This window comes from Macaca mulatta, chromosome 10 (genome assembly GCF_049350105.2).
Source record: "Macaca mulatta isolate MMU2019108-1 chromosome 10, T2T-MMU8v2.0, whole genome shotgun sequence".
In the NCBI taxonomy this organism is placed as follows: Eukaryota; Metazoa; Chordata; class Mammalia; order Primates; family Cercopithecidae; genus Macaca; species Macaca mulatta.
In genome coordinates, this window is record NC_133415.1 from 26,121,236 (window position 1) to 26,147,134 (window position 25,899).

General features: G+C 47.5%; 1 protein-coding gene across 11 annotated transcripts in view; it reads right to left on the bottom strand.

Annotated features, from left to right (window-relative positions):
- The window catches only part of LOC114670298 (beta-crystallin B2), a 95,046-nt gene extending 71,932 nt beyond the window's left edge, over positions 1–23,114 (bottom strand). For 4 of the 11 annotated variants that reach the window (XR_013399441.1, XR_013399439.1, XM_077950297.1 and 1 more), the window contains exons 1-5: positions 22,916–23,114; positions 20,570–20,671; positions 15,163–15,295; positions 13,897–14,036; positions 11,796–11,895 (exon numbers count right to left, since the gene is read on the bottom strand). Coding sequence is in view for 8 of the 11 variants with exons in the window: in XM_077950297.1 (XP_077806423.1) it covers positions 11,796–11,895; positions 13,897–13,979 (183 nt within the window). In the remaining 3 variants the exon portion in view is untranslated. Of the gene's footprint in view, positions 1–9,641; positions 11,391–11,443; positions 11,896–13,896; positions 14,037–15,162; positions 15,296–17,564; positions 17,688–20,569; positions 20,672–22,915 lie in introns of those variants that run through there. The other 7 variants (XM_077950296.1, XM_077950292.1, XM_077950291.1 and 4 more) reach the window with 7 other exon arrangements.
- Positions 23,115–25,899: the final 2,785 nt, after the last annotated feature.

Genomic DNA, 25,899 nt, shown 5'->3' on the forward strand with positions numbered 1-25,899 from the left:
TTAGGGCTTCCAAAGAGAGGTGAGCACAGCAGAAAATTACACATCAGAGGATTGGCCTGGCCATTGAAGCCAGGGAGGACACTGGGCTGAGATTTGAAGCCTGCATAAGGGGGATAATTAGGTCAGGTGTGGCTCACGCCTGTAATTCCAGCACTTTGGGAGGCCGAGGTAGGCAGATCAGTTGATCTGTCAGGAGTTTCAGACCAGCCTGGCCAACATGGTGAAACCCTGCTTCTACTAAAAAATACAAAAATTAGCCAGGCATGGTGGTGTGCACCTGTAATCCCAGCTACTCGGGAGACTGAGACAAGACAATCACTTGAACCTGGGAGGTGGAGGCTGCAGTGAGCCGAGATCACACCACTGCACTCCAGCCTGGATGACAGAGCGAGACTCTGTCTCTTAATGGGGATAATTAGGTAAGCTGGAGGAAAAATGTGTTTCAGGAAAACAGCATGTGCCAGAGTCCTGTGGCTGGAGGACTCATCAAGGGTACACAGGACAGAAAAAAAAAAAGTTTATTTACATGGTAGGAAGCTGAAAAGACAAGGCAAGGGCTGGCTCACACAGGTCTTGTGAGTCAGTAATTAGAATTTGTATCCAGAGGGTGAAGGGGAGCCATGGCAGGTTTAAGCAGGAGGGTCTCACGATCAGATTTGCATTTTGCGATCCCTCTGACTTCTGCGTGGGATTTGTAGGGGAACAGAGGGAGTGCAGACAGACCTGTGAGAAGGCTGCTGGCGTTGTGTGAACAAGACAGAATGCAGGCCTGGATCAGGGGATTGGTGAGAAGTGTGTGAATTTAACAAATTCATGAGCTCAGCAATGGGTGATGGAAGTTCAGGAAGAAATCATACACTCTTCTTTTAGGTTCTTCTTCAGGGCTGCCCTGCCAAGGCTCCCAGATGCCTGTGTCTACCACCAATCAACTCCCCCACTCGAGATGCGGAGCAAAGATTTGGTTTTAGGAAGCCACTATTGTGGTGGACTGTGGCTCCGACCTGGGCCTAGCTTCCAGCCTGGATTCCTCACAGAGGCTGTCAAGAGCAGCCACAAGACGCCGGGACTCTCAGCCTAGAATACCCCGGCAGCATCAAAGACCACAGCAAGGGGGAGGCCCAGAAAGAGCTATTTCAGGCTTCCTATTTTTAAAGCTGGGGTCAGGGTGCCCTGCCCACCAACATTTCCAGTACTGGAAGCTTCAAAAACTTCACCTCCCGCCAGCCCAGCACGAGACAGGCTCTGTACACAGGGCTGTGCAGTGACCATGGGCAGCCAGGAGACAGGCCTCCAGCATGGTTGGAGCAGGTTTTGGAGTGCCATGGTACAAGGAAAGCCAGAGAGGCTGACCACCCTGGGTGGGATAGAGCCCTGGGTTCAAACCCAGCTTTTTCATTTTCCACCAGCATGGCCTTGAGCAAATCATCTCACCCTTTCTGAGCCTCAGGGGCTCCCGTAGAAAATGGGAGTAAGCCACAGGTGGTGATAGGTTGGAGTGTGAGGAAATCAGCCAGCAATCACTTAATAAATGCCTCCTGTTAGCCTGTCATGGTACGCGGTGGCGGTGACGGTGACGCAATGACGAACAAGATGTGCTTCACTGAGCTTTCATTCTAACAGAGAAACCAACGTTAAAGAAAAATTGAAGGCTGGGTGCCGTGGCTCACACCTGTAATCCCAGCGCTTTGGGAGACCAAGACGGGAAGATTGCTTGAGCTGAGCCCAGGAGTTTGAGACCAGCCTGGGCAACAGAGCGAGACCCCACCTCTACAAAAAATAAAAACAAAAAATTATCAGGGCATGATGATGCACACCTGTAGTCCTAGCTACATGGGCGGTTCAACCAGGAGGATCAGTTGAGCTCAGGAGATCAGGGCTCAGTGAGCTGTGATGGCACCACTGCACTCGAGCCTGGGCAAGAGTGAGACCCTGTCTCTAGAAAGAAGAATACAGTTTCCCTCCTGAATATATAATAATGATGAATATAAAGCATGCCTGGAAGAAAAGGAGGATTTGACCAATATGTGGACCAATCTTTTGGACAGAAACTGCTCTCTCAGGAAATGGCAGCGTGAGCCACCTGGTTGATGTTTCCTAATTCCTGGATTAATGGAGAGAAAGAAAATGTATGCTCAGTCCACTCAATGTTGCCTTCTTTAGTGAAAAAAATAACTCTATGAAGCAGCAGCATTAACTATAAACTGGTCTTGGAAAATGAACATATCACCCACTTATTTTAATGAAAGAAAGATGCAGAAAGGTGAACAATTTAAAGAAATACAAAACCTAAAGGCAATGGTAGCCAGATGCAATGGCTCACACCTATAACCCCAGCACTTTGGGAGGCTGAGGCAGGAGGATCACGTGAGTTCAAGATCAGCCTGGGCAACATAGCAAGACCCTATCTTGGCAAAGCAATGGTTCTTAAACTTGGGTTTACAGTTGAGAGGGGCTTGTTAAACGAAGATCGCTGGACACCCCTCCCTTCCAAATTGTGATTCAGTAGGTTTGGGTAGGACCGAGAACTTGCATTTCTTTTTATTTATTCATTGAGACACGTTCTCACTCTTTTGCCCAGGCTGGAGGTCAATGGCGAGATCATAGCTCACTGTAGCCTTGAACTCCTAGGCCCAAGTTATCCTCCCACCTCTACCTCTTGAGTAGCTAGGACTACAGGTGTGCACCACCACGCCCAGCTAAGTTTTTATTTTTTATGGAGATGGGGTCTTACCATGTTGTCCAGGTTAGTCTCGAATTCCCGGCCTCAGGCGATCCTCCCACCTCAGTTTCCCAAAGTGTTGGGATTATAGGCCTGAGCCACGGTTCCTGATCAGAACTTGCATTTCCAACAAGATCCCAGGTGATGCCAGTGATGCTGGTTTGTGGCTTACACGCTGAGAACCACAGCTTCAGAGCAGCTGGGAATACCTTTGGGGACTCACTAATATTAACCCTGCTTCGCTGAGTCTCTTTTCTCACAAGAGGAGCCAGGAAGCACTCGACAGCCTCTTAGGGGCAGAAGGGTCTGGTTTTCAGCTTCGTGCTGGGAGGAGCTTCGGGCAGCCTGTGAGCTCCTTCCCATCCACATCCCCAGCCAGCTGCTTCATCACTTGGGAGGTGATGGTCAACCTGCCCAGCACCTCGGTCCCACCTTGATAGAAACCAATTCCGTTGCTGAAGAAGATGGGTGGGGTGGAGTCCACGTCCCAGGGGATTCTGAGGCCGGCATCCCATCCTGAGCAGGCATGGTTCTCCCCACTGGATGAGGTCTTATCTGAGAGAGAGAACGTGCTCCTCTCCACCTTTTTTTTTAAACCCTCCCCACCACTCTGCTCACCTGGGTTGTCTCTGCTTTGAAGACTCACCCCTAGTGGTTTTCTTATTTCACCCAGGGGGCACCAAAAAAGCAAGAAAGTTTTGTTCCCCCATCCCAAGGTCCTGAGACTCACTCCACAGAATGATCCTGTTTGCCAGAAAAACGTGAAACACCCCAGAGGTCAGAGATGGCCAAGGAAGTGCAGAAACCCCCTCCCAGGGCTGATGACTGCGCTTTCAGCCTCCCCTGAGAGCAGTGACCACATCTCCACTTCTACTTTCCAAGGCCTCCTCACGGGTGGGGGGTTTTTTAGAGTCACTGCCAGTCAGGAGTGAGAGGGACAGAACACAGCACCCTTCCAGAACTCACGATGATGAAAAGAGACACTTTCTGGAAATTAAAAAAAATAATAATACAGAAAAGCATAAAGCAAATGGTAGCAATTGCCTAAATGGCCCATACCACAAATTCAACATTTTTTAATAATCTGGCATGTTTTCCAGTCTTTTTTCTATGTGCATACTTAAAAAAAATTATGTAACTCAATCAAAATCATTAGCATTTTGTTTAAAAAAGAAAATTGGACAGCAGCTGTGTTAAATCTTCCTGAAAAAAGAAACAAAGATTACGTTGATTTATGTCTATTGCTGGATAAGCTGAAGGAAAGGTCAGCAAACCGTGGCTTGTAGGACAAACCTGGCCAATACTTCATTTTATACAACCCACAAGCTACAAATAGTTTTTACATATTTAAATAGTTGGGGAAAAAAATCAAAGGATTAGAAATAGGCGTGTTCTCACTCATACGTGGGAGCTTAAAAAGTGGATTTCACGGAGGTAGAGTAGATTGGTGATTACCAGAGGTTGGGAAGGGAAGGTGGGGAGGGAAGAATGAAAGAGAAGTTAGATAATGGTACAGAAATACAGTTCGATAGAAGAAATAAGTTCTGTATTCAGGCCGGGCATGGTGGCTCATGCCTGTAATCTCAGCACTTTGGGAGGCAGAGGCAGGTGGATCACTTGAGCTCAGGAGTTTGAGATCAGCCTGAGCAACATGGCAAAACGCTGTCTCTACAAAAAAATACAAAAATTAGCAAGGCGTGGTGGTGTGTGCCTGTAATCCCAGCTACTGAGGAGGCTGAGGTGGGAGAATTGCTTGGGCCCGGGAGGCGGAGGTTGCAGTGAGCTAAGATTACGCTAGTGCACCCCAGCCTGGGCGACACAGTGAGACCCTGCCTCAAAAAAAGAAAAGAAAAAAAGTTCTTTTATTCAATAGTACAGCAAGGAAATTATAGTTAGCAATAATGTCTTACAGATTTCAAAATATCCAGAAGAGAAAAATTGTGTTGGGTAATGTTCCCTACACAAAGGAAAGATAAAAGATAAATGTTTGAGGGGATGGGTATCCTGATTACCCTGACTTGATCATTATACATTGTGTATGTGTATCAAAATATCACATCTACCCCCCAAAATATCAGTAAATAAATTTTAAAATGTAAAAAGGTAACAAAAATATTTGTGTTAATACATGACAATGAAATTCAAATTTCAGTGGACATAAAGTTTTACAGAGGTACAGCCTCACCCATTCATTTACCTACGGCTGCTTCTATGTGATGCCAGCAGGGTTGAGTAGTTGCCAGAGACCATATTGTCCCCCAAAATGTGAACTGTTTACTACCTCGTTCTTTACAGAAAAAGTTTGCCAACACCTACTCAAAGTCTGGTCGGTGGTAATTGTTTGTTATCAATCTGCGATGAGATAAACACAGAAACTGACAGTAAGATTAGAAACTTTTGGCTGGGCGTGGTGGACTCACCCCTGTAATCCCAGCACTTTGGGAGGCTGAGGCAGGAAGACCTCTTGAGGCCAGGGGTTCAAGACCAGCCTGGGCAACATAGTGAGACGCCCCCCTACTAACCCGTCTCTTAAAAAAAAAAGAAGACGACTTTTAATAATTTGACAGTCTGTTTTAATTGTTAATATAAAAATTTTAAATTGGGGATGTTTGTTGTATTTTTCATTCTGCATTTCTGGTCATTTTTATTATATTCTACTAACTTTTCAGTCCATAAGGGGTCAAAAATAGTAAAATACAAAAACTGATCCTTCACTGCAGATAATTTGTGTTTTAAAAACATTCTTATAAACATCAAATATTGTTCTGTAACTTGCCTGTTTTTTTTGGTTTGTTTTTGTTTTTTACCTCCGGCAATGTTTCTGAGATATGCCCATGTTGAATACATAAGGTCTTGTGTATCCCTTTTGTCTGTTGCATGATAATATTATTGCATGCTGATTATTTACTCATTCTCCTTCTCACGGACATGTAAGTTGTTTCCAGTTTTTTGCTAGTGCAGACAACGCTGCTCTGAGCATCCTGAGCCTATCTCCTGTACAGATGTGGGAGAGATTTTCCAGGGTAAACACCCAGTGAAGAAATAGCTGGGCCTCCAGATTTCTGCATCTTCAACATTACTAGAATCTGTCAAATTCTAATTTTTTTTTTTTTTTTTTTTTTTTTGAGACGGAGTCTCGCTCTGCCGCCCAGGTTGGAGTGCAATGGCCGGATCTCAGCTCACTGCAAGCTCCGCCTCCCAGGTTTACGCCATTCTCCTGCCTCAGTCTCCTGAGTAGCTGGGACTACAGGCACCCGCCACCTTGCCCGGCTAGTTTTTTGTATTTTTTTAGTAGAGACGGGGTTTCACCGTGTTAGCCAGGATGGTCTCGATCTCCTGACCTCATGATCCGCCCGTCTCGGCCTCCCAAAGTGCTGCGATGACAGGCTTGAGCCACCGCGCCCGGCCTCAAATTCTAATTTTTGCAAAGTGATGGCACCAGTGTACATCACTGCAGAAGCGCTTTAGAGTTTTTGTTCTCCAAGCCTTGCAAACATTTAGTATTGGCTGATGTCTGAGTTTGGGTTTAAAATTCTTAGCTTTGAGCAAGCTTCAGACCTTTATAGGCATTGAGGAGGCGGCGAAAGGTTTTACCTTTTCCCCCTCCCTCCTGCTGTCTCTCCAATTTCCTCCAGTTTCATCTGCCTGCCCACTGTGAGCTGACCTGGCCTGGGGCTGCACCCGGACCCTGATTTTCATAAAGCCTCCCTCCCGGTTCTTGTGCACACCCCACGGCTCAGCATCTTGCGTTCTCTCAGCTCCATTAACCAGGGGCTGCCCTAGGAGGGAGCAGGAGTTCCTGGCAAGTGACAAGGCAGGCTTGACAGGCAGGCTCCTTTGCTTTGGAGCAGCAGGCAGCACAGGACAGAGTCCCCAATCACTATTCAATGAATGAATGAAGAGCGAAAAGGCAACTAGGCTGTCATTTATTGAGCAACTACTTCGTGTCAGGTCGGTGACCAGGTGTCTGAGAATTACCAATGGGGTAAAAACCCCATGGCCCTTGGTTAGATGAGGAAACAGAGTCTCAGAGAGGTAAGCTCATTTGCCTGCCATCACAGGGTCAATGAGTAGGAGATCTGGGACTTGACTCTAGCCCTGCGTGACTTCGGGGGCCTCTGGCTCCACTGCCTGGCTTGGGGCTGTTTCCACTGCCTGTTAGGGCTGCCCTGTGGCTTCCTCCCCATTTCTGCCAGACTCCAGCCCACTTCCCAGGGCCTAGTCTGGCTGCTGAGTCCAGCTCTCCAACACCAGGAACTAGTTCCCCTGAAACCCAAGGCTCCTGCAGATGGACAGGCAGGCCCTCCGCAGCTGCTTAGAGACAGTGGTCTGCCCACCTTCATAAGCCCACCTGCTCCAGCTGCCCGTCCCTCCACTCCATCACGCTAGGGGGTGACGCTGGGGCCTGGCTGAGTGGCTGCATCTGGGGCCATGAGTGAGGAGAGGAAGGAGAGAAGGTGGAGGTTGGAGAAAAGTGGGGGTGCAGGGCAGGAGAAACCAGAGGACCAGGAGGAACAGGAAAAGGGCGAAGACGACGGAAGCAGAGCAAGGGCGGCAGGAGGAAGATGGGAGCGCTCAAATTTATAAGAGACCATTGGTTTGGACTGAGCTCCTGCCCTAGGCCCCACTGACCAAATCAAAATGGAGTGACTCGTGCTGACATGCCACACCAGCAAGCCCAAACCAAGGTGTTTGCCCAGCCTTCCAGTTTCAGCCGGCAGGAGAACGAAGTTCCCTAGGATTTAACCTTTACAGGGAAAGTAACTTTGAAAGGACCATTCTGCTTTTTTGTTCTATCTTCTCCCTTCTGCCCATTGCTGTCTGTAAACCTCTTCTGTTCAACTCATCTGGACACATGATTCTATTTTACAGAATGAGATGTTGTTGCTCAATTCTACAACGGCAAATAGAAGTCAATTAAAGGCTGGGTGAGGTGGCTCACGCCTGTAATCCCAGCACTTTGGGAGGCCAAGGCGGGTGGATCACCTGAGGTCAGGGGTTCAAGACCAGCCTGACCAATATGGCAAAACCCCCTTTGTACTAAAAATACAAAAATAAAAATAGCCGGGCATGGTGGCATGTGCCTGTAGTCCCAGCTACTCCAGAGGCTGAGACAGGAGAATTGCCTGAACCTGGGAGGTGGAGGTTGCAGTGAGCGGAGATCGCACCACTGCACTCTACCCTGTGCGACAGTGAGATTCTATCTCCAAAAAAAAAAAAAAAAAAAAAAAAAAGTCAATTAAGGCCTTTAAACTAAATTTGTTGTAATTTTGTGACAGGAATGAATAAGTGAACTGGTAAATGAACATATGGAAGGTGTTTCCGTCCAGGCCATCTGGCAAACTCCTATTCCTCCTACAAAACCCAAGACGACTCCTCCCGGGAGCCTTCCTTGCCCACACCCCAGCCCCCACAGCCACTTCTCACGCTGTGCTTTTACCCAGGGCCTTGCTGTGTGACTGGCTCTGCCCTAAACTTTGTTAAGTGTCATCTTCTGGACTCTTCACCGCAATCCTCTGAGCGGCATTATTGCTCCTATTTTAAAGGAAACCGAAGCACGGATTGGTTGGTCTGTCAGATGCCCAAGTGGCGGGACTGGGGTTTTGCTCCGTGGCTTCCAGTGACATCATGGGTGAGAAAGTGCCTTGAAATCTTGGAATCACCTTCCTAAGGCAAAGAACGGTTGCTGGATTTTTTTTTCTCCCCCTCCCGAATTTTGGAAAGCAAAGACATGGGACTCTGGGCCACACTGTTCGGGCTCCGGGCTGAGCCTCAGTTCCCCTACTGAGGGTGAGGAGGTGCGGTGGCCCCGCCAAGCTTGGGCTGCCCGCCCGTCACTGACGGCGCTTCAGAGCCTGCGCAGCTCTGGTCGCCCAGCCGGGAGCCCCGAGGATGACGCTTTGCTGACACCTAGTGGCTGCAGGAGGAAGTGGAGCCTTGACGACTGGAAGAATCGGCCGGGTCCTGCAGAGACCGGAGGAGGAAACTGTAGGCCCCCAGGGGAGGTGAGTAGGGACACGAACAGAGCACTCCTCACGCGAGAAAGAGGGGGAGGAAGAGGGGACGGGCAGGGTACTCTCTAGGAAGTCCCCAGGAAGGCTGGAAGTCCGAGGTTAAGGCATTGGCAGGGTCGGGTCCCTCTGGAGGCTGCAAGTGACACTCGTTTCTCCCCTAGCTTCTGCTGGGTGGCCGACAATCTGCGGCACTTCTTGCCTTGCAGAAACATCACCCCAGCATCATCTTCACATGACATTCTCCCTGTGTGCGTGGCTCTCTCCAAGTTTCCCGTTTGAGACACCAGTCACATTCCATTAGGGGCCCACCCTACTCCAGTATGATCCATTACTATAACTAATTACATTTGGCCAGGCATGGTAGCTCACACCTGCAGTCACAGCACATTGGGAGGCGGAGATGGGATGATTGCTTAAGACCAGGAGACCAGCCTGGGCAACACAGTGAGTCCGCCCCCCACCCCCCAATCTCTACATAAAATAAAAAATTAGAGAGGTGTGGTCATGCACGCCTGCAGTCTCAGCTTCTCCAGAGGCTGAGGCAACAGGATCACTTGAAAGCCCACGAGTTGGAGGATGCAGTGAGCTATGATTGTACCACCACCCTCCAGCCTGGACAGTAGAGACCGTAGCGCTTCAAAAAAATTGCACTTGCAATGACCCAGTTTACAAATAAGGTCATATTCTCTAAGGTACTAAGGATTAGGATTTCAGCATATGAATTTGAGAGGTTCTCATTCAATCCATAATAATCACCATTGCTCTACTCTCAAACTATTACAATCACCCCCACCCCCCTAAGTGAGAGCTTCTAGGGGTAGAATCTATTACTTTGTACCCCTACTCTGCCCAGTTCCAGGAGTGAAATAGGCACCAAGTATCGGGTGAAGAATCAATGAAGAAATGGATGAGAGTAACATTTATTTAGCATTTATTAGTTTCCACCTTTATGATAATCATTTTAACCACTTTAACAAGGTTTTCCATGTGCCCCCACATCTCTGAGCATTCCAGCCACCACCCTGCCTTTGTGGAGTTTCTCAGAGCTACCAGGCTCCTCCCACCACAGGGCCTTTCACATGCCGCTCTCATCTGGGACACTCTTCTTTAGCCCTGCAACCTCTACTCTTCCTTCAGATCTCATCTCAGCTGGAGTCTTTTCCTCAAGGGAAGTAGCTTAGACTTGTGCGGATTCTGTTTTTTTAACTTTTCAGTTCGGGGGTACATGTGCAGGTTTGTTATAAACTCGTGTCATGGGGGTTTGTTGTAGATTATTTCATCACCCAGGTACTAAGCCAAGTATCCAAATAGGCACGCAGTAGGTATTGGTTGAAGAATGAAGAAATAGATGACAGTAACATTTATTGAGCACTTAACTGTTTTTTTCTAAGTTCTGGGATACGTGTGCAGAACGTGCAGGTTTCTTACATAGGTATACATGTACTATGGTGGCTTGCTGCACCCATCAACCCATCGTCTAGGTTTTAAGCCCTGCATGCATTTGGTATTTGTCCTAATGCTCTCTCCTTGCCCCCCAACCCGACAGGCCTGGTGTGCGATGTTCCCCTCCCTGTGTCCATGTGTTCTCGTTTTTCAACTCCCACTTATGAGTGAGAACATGTGGTGTTTGGTTTTCTGTTCCTGTGTCAGTTTGCTGAGAATGACGGTTTCCAGCTTCATCCATGTTTCCACAAAGGACATGCACTCATTCTTTTTTATGGCTGCATAGTATTCTACGGTGTATATGGAGCACTTAGTGGTTTCTACCTTTATGATAATCATTTTAACCACTTTGGCTCATTCAACAAGGTTTTCCACTTTTCCAAATGTGAGGGAACGCTTCTAAATGGAGTCCTAAAGGGGAAAGAACATCTAAAACATTCCTAAAGAATCATGTTATGGGGCAGTGGTCCCCAAATGTTTTGGCAGCAGGGATCGATTTTGTGGAAGACAATTTTTCACGGGCTGTGGGCAGCAGACATTAGATTCTCATTGGAGCATGCAACCTAGATCCTTTGCACGTGCAGTTCACACAATAGGATTTGCACTCCTGTGAGAATCTAATGCCACCGCTGGTCTGACAAGAGGCGGAGCTCAGGCTGTAATGCCCACCTCCTGCTGTGCAACCCCCATTTCAGGCCCTGGGAGGCCCAGGGTTTGAGGGCCCCCGTTTTAGGGACCTCAACACTGACTACAAAGCAATAGTCGTTAACAATGTGGCAAGAGTGCAGGGATACACAGACTACAGGAACAGAAAAGACAGCCCATAAAATCACCCCATCTGTGGGGAAGGGCATAGGACAGCAAGGTGACTGCGCCGCAGTGCAGCAAATGGACTCCGCCGCAGTGCAGCAAATGGACTCCTTCATGAATTGACACTGGACTTCCAAAGAGGAAAAAAAAACAAAACACTGAATCTCTACCATACACCATATACAAGAATCAGCTCCAGAAGGATTAAGAACGCAAATGTAAAGAGCAAATGTTTAAAAAGTTTAGAGAAATAAATGTATTAGGGAATTTCTTTGTGACTGGGGATTAGAAATAATTTCTTCAAGGCTGGCCGGGTGCAGTGGCTCATGTTTGTAATCCCAGTACTTTGGGAGGCTGAGGCAGGCAGATCACAAATGTTCAGGGATCCCAAGACCAGCCAGTCACTCAAGAGGCAAGGGAATTGCAAGTCAGGTGAAGAAACAAAGGCTCAGAGAGGTTGGGTACTGTGTCCAAGGTCACACAGTTAAGAGCTAAGCAGCTGCAAAGAACCATAAGACTCCCTAAGGGTTCTGTTGCCCTATTCCTAGCCCAGATACTTGCCAATTCTTATTTCTATCACACACACACACAGGCGCGCGCGTGCACGCGCACACACACACCCCCCAGCTGCCAGGGGAGATCAAAGACCCACAGCAGACAAGTTGCAAGTCATACTTCACTCACTCTCTGGTTGGTCTGGAAGGTTCCTGGGCAGCAGGTCTGGGTCCTGGGAAGAAGGCATGGTAGGGGAGTGGAAGGCGCCAACATTGGTACCACTGCGTATCGCGGACGTGGCACACGGACTGTACCTGGGGGTGACGTGCCCCGAAGTCGCTGCTGTCCTTGTAGTCTCCCTTCTCCAGCAGGTACTGCAGCCCGCGGTAGCCGGGGTACTGGTAGCCAACCCACCTGCAGGACCAGAGGTGAGGGGAGGGTGAACCGGGGGAACAGGAAGAGAAATGAGAGAAGCGAGGGGAGAGCATCCATAAACCACTAGGAAGGGTGAAGCCTGCCAACCATTGCCACTTCCCAGGAGTAAGCAGGACACCCTTTCCACCCCACCCTTCCAGCACTGAGCCTCTGCTTTCTTCCTTCTCTTAATGGGGAGCTCACTGCCTCCTGAAGCAAATTTTGACTGAAGGCCTGGTACTGGGGTCAGAGCAAGGGGGTGGTATCTTAAGCTCACTGAAGTTTAGAATAAGTCAGACCTTTGAACCATCTCCATCCACTCCTATTCCACCTCCAAGCCCAGCTGCAAGGCCAAAGAGTTGGAGGAGGTTCCAGGGGTCTTCTGATGAAAAGAGGTTCCAGGGGCTACTTAATGAAAGTACTGGTCTTCTCTCCAGAAAATGTCACACAGGCCTGGCCTGCAAGGACCTGCCTGGCCAGGCTCTATGGACATATCCAGCACTACCTTCGCATTCTTATGCTCCCACATCTCTGCATTCCAGCCAGTGGCCTTTGTAGAGTTTCTCAGACCTACCAGGCTCCCCCCACATGCACCACAGGGCCTTTGCACATGCTGCTCTCATTGTCTGGGACACTCTTCCTTGGCCTCTTTACCCCCGCAATTCCTACTGTTCCTTGAGATCTCAGCTCAAGAATCTTTTCTTCAAGGAAGTAGCTTAGACTTACGTGGATTCTTAAATTATTAACAGCTGCCCTTTCTAGACTGTTGGCTACACAGGGCAGAAGCCAGATCTCTTTAATCTCCTTCACTCTGGGCACCTAACACAATGCCTGGCATATGACAGCACTGACGAATGAATGAATGAATGAATGAATGAATGAATGAATGAATGAATGAATGAAGGGAATGAGGGAATGAAGGGGAACAGGAGCACAGAACTTTGCACACCACTTTAGGAGTTTGACAAACCCCAAGAAGCCAGTATGTTTGGCTAAACTGGTTCTGTTGGGGGGAAAGAGCCTTAATTCGTAGCACTTGCTGATTTCTATGCTGTAAATGCACCCACTGTGGCTGGTTTCAAGCTACCAATGATTAGTCAATCAGTTCACACAAATTCTGAAAATGTAAGAGTCTGGGCGCGGTGGCTCACGCCTGTAATCACAGCACTTTGGGAGGCCAAGGCAGGCAGATCTTGATGTCAGGAGTTTGAGACTAACCTGGCCAACACAGTGAAACCCCATCTCTATTAAAAATGCAAAAAATTAGCTGAGCTTGGTAGTGGGCACCTGTAATTGGAGCTACTTGGGAGGCTGAGGCAGAAGAATTGCTTGAACCTGGGAGGCGGAGGCTGCAGTGAGCCAAGATTGTTCTATTGCACTCCAGCCCGGGTAACAGTGCAAGACTCCATTTCAATTTAAAAAAAAAAAAAGGTTTTACAAGCTGGTATAAACTGTTCAGCATACCGCTGCCCAAAGCTCATCTGTGGACCCCCCATGGAATCCAAATTTTTTACCATGAGAAATCCCCCATTGCTGATGGCCAGGGTCGATCTGCCCAGGAACTTCAATTCAGAGGAAAATGACACCTCCTGTTCCCAAACTTAGGGACACATGCGGTCAAAGGCAGCATGGGCTGGTCCTCCTGCTTCTCACAGCTTTCAGACTACTCAACTCATTCCTTCCCTCCTGCCTCAACCTAATCCTCCCTCTGCCTCAACGTGCCCCTCTGACATACATGTCTTGCTCACTGGGGCTGAGGTAAAGGCCAAGGTTTCTCCACTCCAAAGGCCGTTTCCCCAAAGGCAGCTCTAGAGAGAAATTCAGGGGCACAGAATTCCCTGTGGGCAGAGAATTCCCATTTACTTTCCAGTGGGAAGCCAGAGGTCAGCAGAGTACACTGATGTGTGCAAGATCACCAGTGTACACAGAGCAGAGCAGGACTTAGGACCCCAGAGTCTCAGTTCCTGGGGCAGGGTGAGCCAGGGCTGGCAATGCGCTTACGTGCCACTCTGCACCCGCACAGATGACACCTTCTGGTAGCCATGGGCGTGGAAGCTGGGGACGTCGTCATCTATGATTTCCATCTTCTTCCCGGTGAAGTTGGGGTTTTCATAGAGGATGATCTTGTGCTCTTGGCTGTCCTATTGGCAGAGGATGTGGGGAAGTGAGTATGGGTGACGGGGCCCAGGGTTGGCCTTCCCACCCCATGCTCATGCCCCAGAGTTGGGATCCCCATGTCCCACACATCACTCTCTGCCCAGTGCACCTACCACGTGTCTATGACAACTGCTGTTGGATCGCAGCCATTTGTTAAGTTTCTACTGGGCCATTTTCATGTAACAGACACTCTGAAATGCTACACTTTGGGGAATATTTGATTCTGAAATGTCATTTTTTCCTCCTATGCCTCAAGTTTCTCTTTTATAAATGGCAGCTATGATCTACCACCCACTCACAAGTGCACACCCACACAGGCACACACACACAGGCACACTCATAATTATGCCATTTGGCAGACGAGAAAAACAAGGCACAGAGAGGTCAAATGACGTGCTCAAGGTCACAGAGCTGGGAGCAGCACAGCCAACATGGCAACCTGGGTCTGTGGGATGTGAAGTCCAGTGTTCTCCAACCTTCCAGTAGGTCCTGGGAGGAGCTAGACTGGGCTTGGAGGGTTTGGGAGTGTAACTGAGCAGTGATGGGCCCTGTCCCCTCCCTGACAGTTTACACACTCACACACCAGTAAGAATCGGGATCTCAGAAGCACTGAAAACTCACACTGGCACGAGTCTTGAAGAAGAGCTAAACCACCTTCTCCTCCAGTCCTGAACTCAGAATTTCTTGTATTTCTAATGGCTACTGATTATTGAGCAGTGACTCTGTGATGGGAGTTGCCCAACCCTGCGGGGTGGGGGGCACCAACCACGTAAAATAGAATGTGAATGGTGCCCTCTGGAGCATTTCATAGTCTCGTGATTGGAGCCCCCTGGAGTTGCGCAGTGTGAAAACCCTCAAGCTAATAAGCACATTGGAATCTCAGGACAGTAGATACCAATATGCCCATTTTACAGATGAAGAAACTGAGGCTCAGGGAAGTAAAATGACTTTTGCAAGGTCACCCAGGGAGGAGGTTCCTCACCAATCAGAAGGGGCACAATGCTAGAGGGGCAGGCTCCTTCCTGGTCTCAGGACCTCCGGATCCAAGGTGGCAGAGACAGAAAGTAGGATGATGGGCAGAGAGAGGAAATAGAATGGCAGGGGGCTCACCACTTTGATGGGCCTCAGGGAGCTGAGGGAGTCCGTCCTCTGGCTGCTGGTCCACGAGTCCCAGCGGGGGTACTCGCCCTTCTCAAACACAAACTGCTCACCCTTGCAGTTGGCCTGTTCATAGCCCACCCAGCTGCCATGGAGACAGAGAGAAAGGGGGCAGGTCAGTTCCACTCCAAGCTTCCTATGGCAGGATCCTGGCTACTCACATTGGCCCCTGGGGTTCACTCTTGCCCAACCCGGCAAGATGTAGTAGCCCCACCCAAACCTTAAGCACGGCAAATCCAAGCGCACAGTCCCCCCAGTTATCCAGAACTCAGTGCTATGTTGCCTTTAACCACCTGGAACACAGTTAAGAAATAAGAAGGCGGTCTAAATAACGGCCCACAACAAATATCAACATATAGAGACCATGCACTAAAGCCAATAGTATACTGGTAAGTTAACAGCCAACTCTCAAAAAACAAAACAAAAATTAACACTCTTGATTTGCAGCGTTTGCCAATTTCCATGGTGTAAATGCTCCCACTGTGGCAGATTTCAAGCTATGGCACGGCTGCAAGTGGAGCTGGGGAGAGAGATGCACAGTCAGCCTTCACCACTGAGAACTGACCCCAGAACCCCTCTGTTGTGCCCAAACCCCTCTCTTTGGATCTGTTTCTTCTCTTGTCCCTGTTGTTAGACTCTGCCCAAACTCTGGTTTTGTAGATCCACATTAGAAGAAAAATAGTACGTTAAAGAGGGAGGGATGGCCTTCAGGTCAGGCATGGCTAATAGAGGAAGGCAGAAAACAGAAGAAAGAAAACACAAATCTCAAAATGATTAGCATTCTGGGGCCAGCCAGTGCAGAGGCAAACATTTCAGCAATGTGCAGTAACGGCTGTTCAGAGGAATAATCTAAGTTATTAACGAAAGAGGAAATGTTTATTATCCTCTTTTGGAAGAGTAGTCTTGATCCAGCAATTCTCCTTTAGCAAAGGGTCCTTAGAGAAACAGTTGTCAAGGGGCTGGGCACCATGGCTTACGCCTATAATCCCAGCACTCTGGGAAGCTGAGGCAGGTGGATCACCTGAGGTCAGGAGTTCAAGACCAGTCTGGCCAACATGGTGAGACTCCATCTCTACTAAAACTACAAAAACACTGGCCAGGCATGTTAGCTCATTGCCTTTAATCCCAGCACTTTGAGAGGCCGAGGCAGGTGAATCACAAAGTCAGGAGTTCGAGACCAGCCTGGGCAATATAGTGAAACCCCATCTCTACTAAAACATACAAAAATTAGCTGGGCATAGTGGCAGAGATCTGTAATCCCAGTTACTCAGAAGGCTGACGCAGAAGAATCGCTTGAACCTGGGAGGCGGAGGTTGCAGTGAGCCAATATCGCACCACTGCACTCCAGTCTGGGCAAGAGTGAGATACTGTCTCAAAAATAGAAAAAGACGTTCAAGTGCCCAACTGACATGAAAAAATGCACAACCTCACTAATCAGTGAAATGCAACTCGGAAACACAATGAGATACCATCCCACACGGGTCAGATGGCCATTTTTCCAAAATTAAAACATGCTGGTGAGGCAGCAGAGGAAAGGGAACACTGCTACACTCTTGGGGAATGTGAAAAAAGGTTCACACTGTGGAAAGCAGTGTAGAGATTCTCAAAGAACTTAAAACAGAACTACCATCAGACCCAGCAATTCCATTACTTGGTATCTACCCAAAGGACAACAAATCCTTCCATCAAAAAGACACATGCTCTCCTGCACTCATGGCCGTGCCATTCACAAGAACAAAGACTTGGAAGCATCCTAGGTGACCAGCAACAGTGGATTTGATTTTTTTTTTTTTAATGTGGTGCATACACACCACAAAATACTACGCAGCCATAAGAACACACAATTCTGTCCTAAGCAGCGTGGATAGACCTGGGGATTATCATGTTTAGCAAATCAAGGCAAGAACAGAAAACCAAACACTCCATGTTCTCACTATGAGTGGGAGCTAAACAGTGAATACATTCAAACATAAAGATGCAAACAATAGACCCTGGGGACTATCAGATGAAAAAAGGAGGCAGAAAGGGGGTGCGGGCGGAAGAACCACCTGACTGGCACTTTGCTCCCTGCTTGGGTGATGTGGTCAATGACCACAAGCCTCAATGTCAAAGGTTCACATGTAACTAGCCTGCAATTTAATCCAAATAAAAGTTGATCTAAAAAAAAAAAAAAAGAAAAGAAAAGAAACAGGGTTGCCCCGGGCACAGTGGCTCCTGCCTATAATCACAGCACTTTGGGAGGCTGAGGCAGGCAGATCACTTGAGACCAGGAGTTCGAGAGAAGTCCGGGCAATATGGCAAAACCCTACCTCTACAGAAAGTACAAAAAATTAGTGGGGCATGGTGGTGCACACCTGTAGTCCCAGCTACTTGGGAGGTTGAGAAGGGAGGATCACTTGAGCATGGAAGGTTCAAGGCTGCAATAAGCCAACATCGTACCACTGCACTCCAGCCTGAGTGACACAGCGATAACCTGTCTTAAAAAAAGTAAATACATAACAGGATTAGGATATATTATAGACAGATAGGTGGATGATAGACAAAACCTACAGTTATCCAGGCAATCATGGACTGGCATAAACATAGAAAGACAACTGAATGGACAAAATGAGGCAGCCAGGTAATCAACCCAAAATTGTATTTAGGGCACACATTTTTCAAAATCACACCAAAGGCACGACAATTGAAAAAACTGGGTAAGTCATGTGCAAAAGACTGAAATAGCACCCCCATGTTGCCCAATACACAAAAATTTACAAAAAATAAATTGAACAGTTAAATTCAATCCTGAAAGCAAAACACTCCAAGGAGATAACATGGGATAAGTGTATGTTTGGGGGAAACTTGACCCTGTGTACACAGGTTGCAAAAAGAAAAAAGAAAAGGAAAAATTAGGGGGAAAACATGCATAGACAATAAAATGGCTTAACGATCTTTTTTGGATGGCACACTGAAATCACTGCTAACAAATGCAAATGCAAACATGAGAGACTAAGTACAACATTAGAGCCTCTGCGCAGGAGAGAACAAATGAATCCAGAGAGAAGACATCCTAGACCATGCATGGTGGTGCGTGCCTGTAATCCCAGCTACTCAGGAGGCTAAGGCCACAGAATTGCTTGAACCTGGGAGGTGGAAGCTGCAGTCAGCTGAGATTGTGCCACTGCACTCCAGCCTGGGTGACAGAGCAAGACTCCATCGTGGGGAGGGGGCAGAGAAAAAACAAAACAAAACCAGCATCACAAAGATGAGAAGAAAGTTTGGGGAAACATACAGCTGATAAGGCCTTGTTTTACAAAAGGCACAGGCTACTAACACTAGTAACTAGCAAAAAAACTAAACAAAAGAGAAACTAGTAACCGAACCAAAATTGGGCAAAGAGCCGGAATAGATTTTTCGGTCTATAAGACTGACTCTATCTTTACAGAACATGGTTAACATTACTACTTCTGCAAAAAGTGGAAATCAAAACCATAAAAAGCATCTCTTATTTGAAATGAATATGAGAAATAAAAATACAAACACAAAAGCTGGTGTGAATTTCCAGGAAAAAAAGAAGTGTTCATAGGAGGGTCAATTACTACATACACTATGGAAAGCAGTTGCAGATTCCTCAAAAAACTCAAAGTCCAGTACTATACTATCTATTCATCCCACTACTAGCTATACAGTCAAAGCAAATTGGTATTTTGAAGAGACATCTGCCTTTCCATGTCTATTCCATCACTATTCACAATAGCTAGGATGATGGAAGCCACCTACCTGTTCACCCACAGATGAAAGGATAAAGAAAATGTAGTACATATATACAATGATATACTCTTCAGCCATAAAAAAAAAAAATACAATTTTCATTTAGGGCAGCACCAACAAACCTAGAAAACATTCTGTTAAAATAAGCCAAGCACAGAAAGACAAACACTGCATGACCTCGCTTATGTTGAATCCAAAAACTTAACCTTCAAGAAGCAGAAAGAACAGGAGTGGTCTCCTGAGGCTGGGGAAGGAGGGGAGATAGGAGGGATTGGTTATGGAAACAAAGTTAGTTAGTTGGGAGGAACACATTCTAGTGTCCTGTTCCACAGCTGGGTGACTCTGGTTACAATATTGAATTTTTCAAAAAAGCTAGAAGGGAACAATTTTGAGTGTTCTTACCACAGAGAAATTAACACCTGTAGGAGGGAATAGTTATGCTAAGTACCCTGATTTGATCATCACCAAAAATACACATGTATCCAAATATCCCAGATGAGGCTGGGCGAGGTGACTCATGTGTCAGCATGAATCGCAGCACCTTGGGAGGCTGAGGTGGGCGGACTGCTTGAGGCCAGAAGTTCAAGATTAGCCTGGCCAACATGGCAAAACCCCGTCTCCACTAAAAAATACAAAAATCAGTTGGGCATGGTGGCACACACTTGTAATTCTAGCTACTAGGATGGCTGAGGCACAAAAATCACTCGAACCCGGAAGCCAAAGGTTGCAGTAAGCCAAGATCATGCTGCTGCACTCCAGCCTGGGCAACAGAGCAGGACTGTCTCAAAACAGACAAACAAAAACAAGAGTCTCAGATGAGGAAAAAAAAGTCCCAGTATACCCTCTGTTTATGTGCTTTATTACAGACAAAACATTTAAGAAGTATAGGCCAGGCACAGTGGCTCGCGCCATAATCCTAGTACTTTGGGGGTCCAAGGCGGGCAGATCAGGAGGTCAGGAGATCGAGACCATCCTGCCCAACATGGTGAAACCCGTCTCTACTAAAAATACAAAAATTAGCTGGGCATGGTGGCGCATGCCTGTAGTCCTAGCTACTTGGGAGGCTGAGGTAAGAGACTCACTTGAACCCAGGAGGCGGAGGTTGCAGTGAGCCGAAGTCATGATATTGTGCTCTAGCCTCTTGACAGAATGAGACTCCATCTCAAAAAAAAAAAAAAGCCAGGGGGTAGGGGGTGGGGGTGGGGATGGGTGGACTCGGTGGCTCACGCCTGTAATCCCAGCACTTTGGGAGGCCATGGCAGGTGGATCACAGGGTCAAGAGATAGAGACCATCCTGGCCAACACATGATAAAACACCGTCTCTACTAAAATACAAAAGAAAAAAAAATCAGCCAGGTGTGGTGGCACACGCCTATAGTTCCGGCTACTCAGGAGGCTGACGCAGGGGAATCGCTTGAACCCAGGAGGTGGAGGTTGCAGTGAGCTGAGATCACGCCACTGCACTCCATCCTGGCGAAAGAGCAAGAGTCCGTCAAAAAAAAAAAAAAAAAGTTTAAATACACAATGTTAATATTAACATGGAACCACAAATAGTCCTGAACATCTAAGGAACCCTGAGAAATACAAACTAAGTTGGAGGACTCACAATTCCTGATATCAAATAGCGCTGCAAAGCTGTAGGTAGCCAATATTCCAATATACATGGTCCTGTGATGTGCCACGGTGCTCCAGCTTGGGTGAGAGTGACCTGTCTCAAAAAAGAGAATGATTATGAGAAAATAGGAGGGAATCATAGAAGTGATAACTGGTTGTTATCAAACATGTACACAGAAAAAAAGAAATACCAGATAGCATAAAAAATACACATCCAAACTGAAATCAGGCAGAAAACCTGAATTGACATCGCTGCAAAAATGCCATAAAATGCACAAACACATAAGAGAAAAGGTCCTCAACATTACTATTCATTAGAAAAGAATGTACTCCATAACCACATCCAGGTACCATCCCACACCTACTGGAATAAATGTTACTGAAAATATCTTAAAAATGTAAAAGAATGCTGGTGTGGATTTGGATACAGGGAAAATCTCATGCATTGTTGGTGTAAAGATAAATTAGGATATACACTATGGAAAAAAGTTGTAGGCCAGGTGCAGTGGCTCAGGCCTGTAATCCCAGCACTTTGGGAGGCCAAGGCAGGCAGATCACGAGGTCAGGAGATCAAGCCCATCCTGGTAACACAGAGAAACCCCATCTCTACTCAAAATACAAAAAATTAGCCGCGCGTGGTGGGCATGTGCCTATAGTCCCAGCTACTCAGGAGGCTGAGGCAGGAAAATCACTTGAACCCGGGAGGCAAACACTGCAGTGAGCTGAGATCACACCACTGCACTCCAGCCTGGGCAACAGAGTGAGACTCCCTCTCAAAAAAAAAAAAAAAAAAAAGTGAATTCCTCAAAAAATTGAAAATGCAACTACCATACGATCTAGCAATCCCACTACTGCGTATATCTCCCAAAGCAAATGAAAACAGTTATCAGAGATCACAAAGCCTCAATGGGGGATAAGATTTTCTTCATTAAATGGTTTTGAGAAAACTGATGTTTATACGAAAAAGAATGAAATACGACCGTTCTGGTATACAATACACAAAAATCAACTCGAAATGGATTGAAGACCTGAACACAAGACTTGAAATTATAGACCATCATCATCGTCTGTAAGAAAAAAGGGGGCCGGGCGCGGTGGCTCAAGCCTGTAATCCCAGCACTTTGGGAGGCCGAGACGGGCGGATCACGAGGTCAGGAGATCGAGACCATCCTGGCTAATACGGTGAAACCGCGTCTCTACTAAAAATACAAAAAACTAGCCGGGCGAGGTGGCGGGCGCCTGTGGTCCCAGCTACTCCGGAGGCTGAGGCAGGAGAATGGCGGGAACCCGGGAGGCGGAGCTTGCAGTGAGCTGAGGTCCGGCCACTGCACTCCAGCCCGGCGACAGAGCAAGACTCCGTCTCAAAAAAAAAAAAAAAAAAAGAAAAAAAAAGAAAAAAGGGGGTGTAGAGCACTTAAGTTTTGGGGCAACTTGCACCTAGGCTCACAGGCTGGAAATGCAGCAAGAGAAAACGAAAAAAAAAAAAAGGCAGAGAGTAAAACCTCATCGAGAATGGAATGGCTTGTGAATATATTTATCTTTTAAATTGGGAAAGCGAAACACAGGTAACAAAAGCAAAAACAACCACGTGGGGCTACATCCAACTGGAAAACTTCGGTACAGAAAATAATGAACCAAATGAAAAGGAATCCTACAACTGGGGAAAAATTTTGGGGGAAGCACGTATCTCCTAAGGGACTGTTACAAAAAATATGCAATACCTTCACAGTTCTCAACAGCAATAACAAGATCATCAACCCCAAAGTGGGCAGGGACCAGCACAGACATTTCTGCACAGGGGACGTAACACTGAGCAGCATGGAGAGAACCAGGTGCTCAGCTTCCCCGTCACCAGGGACAACTCCCCGTCAGGCTCGCACCCGGGTGTACCTCCCCGCCCCGGTGGTCGTGACCAGAGGGACTGAAGGGGACACAGGCTTCCCTGAAGGCCGGGGAGGGGGGGGTCCCGATGTGTCCCGGTGGCGCGAAGGCAAATTTAAAATTTCATCAAATCCTGGAGGCCGCTGGGATCTTTTCTCCTCTGTCTGAAGCCTGGACAGGAGGCAGCCAAACACCAGGCCTGGTCCCAAGTCCCACCTGGGCCGGGCTTCCCCTTCCTCCTGGGGCTTTCCTCTCTCCCCATCTATACGGGACAGGTTCCCTCAGAAAAAGTTCTCGAACCCTAAAAATACCACAGTCTGCTACACTTGCCACCCTCAAAAGCCCTCAGGGGAACAAAACTCGTGGTAAGACAAATACCAGAATACTAGAAAAGAGGAAAACTATGGAGAAGATGAGAATAAAGGGAACATTGGAGGAACCAAGCTTCTGTACTCACCGCGTAGAAAACAATGCCCCGGAGAAGCTGAGCCGCGCACAGCTCCCGCCTAAGCAGTCAGGGCCACAGACAGGAGCTGTTTTCTCCCTAGGACGGGGCTCCAAGTCGTCCCCAAACCGCCGCGGTGCCCCCTAAAGCGCGTCCTGAAGGAACCGGAGCCGCTTTCCTACTCATTCCGGACGCCACGCCACGCACTCCATGCAGCGTCTGCGATGAGAATACGCATGCGCAATATGTGGGACAGAAAAGGCTGTTTTAGCGCCCCCTGCCAGTCAGTGTGGGATGATTAGCCTCAGGGTCGGCATCACCCCACGCCAGTCTAGGTAGGGTAGAAGGGTGCGTTGTGTGACACCAGAGAGCAGGAACTCCCCAACCTATGCATATAGACCTCCCCCTGTGAAGTTTTTTTTCTTTCCCCGGACAGGGTCTCACTTTTTTTGTATTTTTAGTAGAGACAGGGTTTCACCGTGTTAGCCAGGATAGTGTCGATCTCCTAACCTCATTATCCACCTGCCTCATTATCCACCTGCCTCAGTCTCCCAAAGTCCTGGGATTACAGGCCTGAGCCACCACTCCGGGCTGGTACGTCTTCTTAAGGCTTTACCCTGAATTCAATGTTAACCTTGTATCGTAAGAGGGACCATATTAACATTTATTTTTTGTTTGAGACAGAGTTTCACTCTTATCGCCCAGGCTGGAGTGCCATGAACGGATCCCGGCTCATTGCAACCACTGCCTTCTGGGTTCAAGCCATTCTCCTGCCTCAGCCTCCCACATAGCTGAGATTACAGGTGCCTGCCACCACGCCCGGCTAATTTTTGTGTTTTAGTAGAGACGAGTTTTCACCATGTTGATCAGGCTGGTCTCAAATTCCTGACCTCAGGTGATCCGTCTGCCTCGGTTTCCCAAAGTGCAGGGATTATAGGCATAAGCCACCGTGCTCGGCCTAACATTTGTGTATCTCAGAACAGGGACTGAAGCAGAAAGATTTATATAACATTCCTAGGTATGCACAACTTCTCATAGGATTTGAATCCAGGCCATTCATTAGGCACCAGGTTCTGTGCTTTTGGCAGTCTGCTCTGCTTCCTTTCTACATTCTCATCTAAAGAAAGGCATTTGCCTATAACATCAGTCTGTCCCATTTTAAGTGCTACCCACACTGCAAGGTCTTTCTAGGAGGACCAGGCACAGTGGATCACACCTGTAATCCCAACAGTTTGGGAGGCCAAAGAGGATAGTTTGAGGGCAGGAGTTCAAGACCAGCTTGGGCAACTTAGGGAGACCCCACCTCTACAAAAAACTTTTAGAAATTAGCCCCGTATGGTGATGTGTGCTTGTGGTTCCAGATAATTGGGAGGCTGAGGTGGGAGGATCACTGGGGCCCTGGAGGTCAAGGCTGCAGTGAGTCATGAGCATGCCAATGCACTGCCACCTAGGTAACAAAGACCCCATCTCAAAAAGAAAGTCTCTCTCTCTGTAGGGACTAACTCTGATTCAGGTGGCTGTACTAAGCAGGTGGTAAAAAAATTGGATCAAAAGTTTGATCTCTGAGCAGGGCGTGGTGGCTCATGCCTGTAATTCCAGCACTTTTGGAGGCTGAGGCAGGTGGATCACCTGAGGTCAGGAGTTTGAGACCAGCCTGGCCAACATGGTAAAACCCTATGTCTACTAAAAATATAAAATTATTAGCCGCGTGTGGTGGCCCATGTCTGTAATCCCAGCTACTTGGGAGGCTGAGGCAGGAGAATCACTTGAACCCAGGAGGCAGAGATTGCACTCAGCCCAGATTGTACCACTGCACTCCAGCCTGGGCGACATAGCAAGACTCCATCTCAAAAAAAAAAAAAAAGTTTGATCTGTGCGTCAAGTATTACTAATTTACCTATGGTCTTCTGCCTGTAAGATTTCAACAGCTATCTTTTTTGTAATTTCCTAGGATCTTGCATCCCGAACATAAAAATAATTCCTGAGGAACTGGCAAAGCCTCTGCCGACTCCAATCTGAGCATCCGACACTTCTGGCCCAACAACACTCACCAGTAATCAGTGCAGTCGATATTTCTCCCTGGAAGCAGACCATCCAAAAACTTCTGACTAGGCAAATAATGAGTGTGCATATCAATCAAAGGTACTGCGGTTATTTTATTAAGTTCATTCAAGCAGAGTGATTCCAGTTGGTTAAGCATTTCACATTTAATACAAAACTATTTATTTTGAGATGGAGTTTCACTCTTGTAGCCCAGGCTGGAGTGTAGTGGCTCCATCTCGGCTTGCTGCAACTTCTGTCTGCTGGGTTCGAGCGATTCTCCTGCCTCAGCCTCCTGAGTAGCTGGGACTACAGGCATCCGCCTGTCATCCAGGAGACAAAAATTAACCATGCCTGGCTAATTTTTATATTTTTAGTAGAGACGGAGTTTCGCCCTGTTGGCCAGGGTGGTCTCAAACTCCTAACATCAGGTGATCCACCTGCCTCGGCCTCCCAAAGTGCTGGGACTACAGGCGTGAGCCACCGCACCAGGCCTACACAAAACTTTAAAAATGTTGTGTCGTATTTCTTTTATTTCATATGTGCAACTTTAAATTATTAAGTCAGTTGCCACTACTACAACTATAGAAGTAATGGCATATTTACAACTACAAGTTTCATTCACTTTAAACAGAAAACATCTCAATTGAAAGTCTGAACATTTAGCTCACATTAAACATTAGCTGAGATGGAGCTCTTCCTGAAAGTGTTGCCAGAGGCGGGTGGATCACGAGGTCAGGAGATCGAGACTATCCTGGCTAACATGGTAAAACCCCGTCTCTACTAAAAATACAAAAAACTATCCGGGCGTGGTGGCGGGCACCTGTAGTCTCAGCTACTTGGGAGGCTGAGGCGGGAGAATGGCGTGAACCCGGGAGGTGGAGCTTGCAGTGAGCCGAGATCACGCCACTGCACTCCAGCCTGGGAGACACAGAGAGACTCCGTCTCAAAAAAAA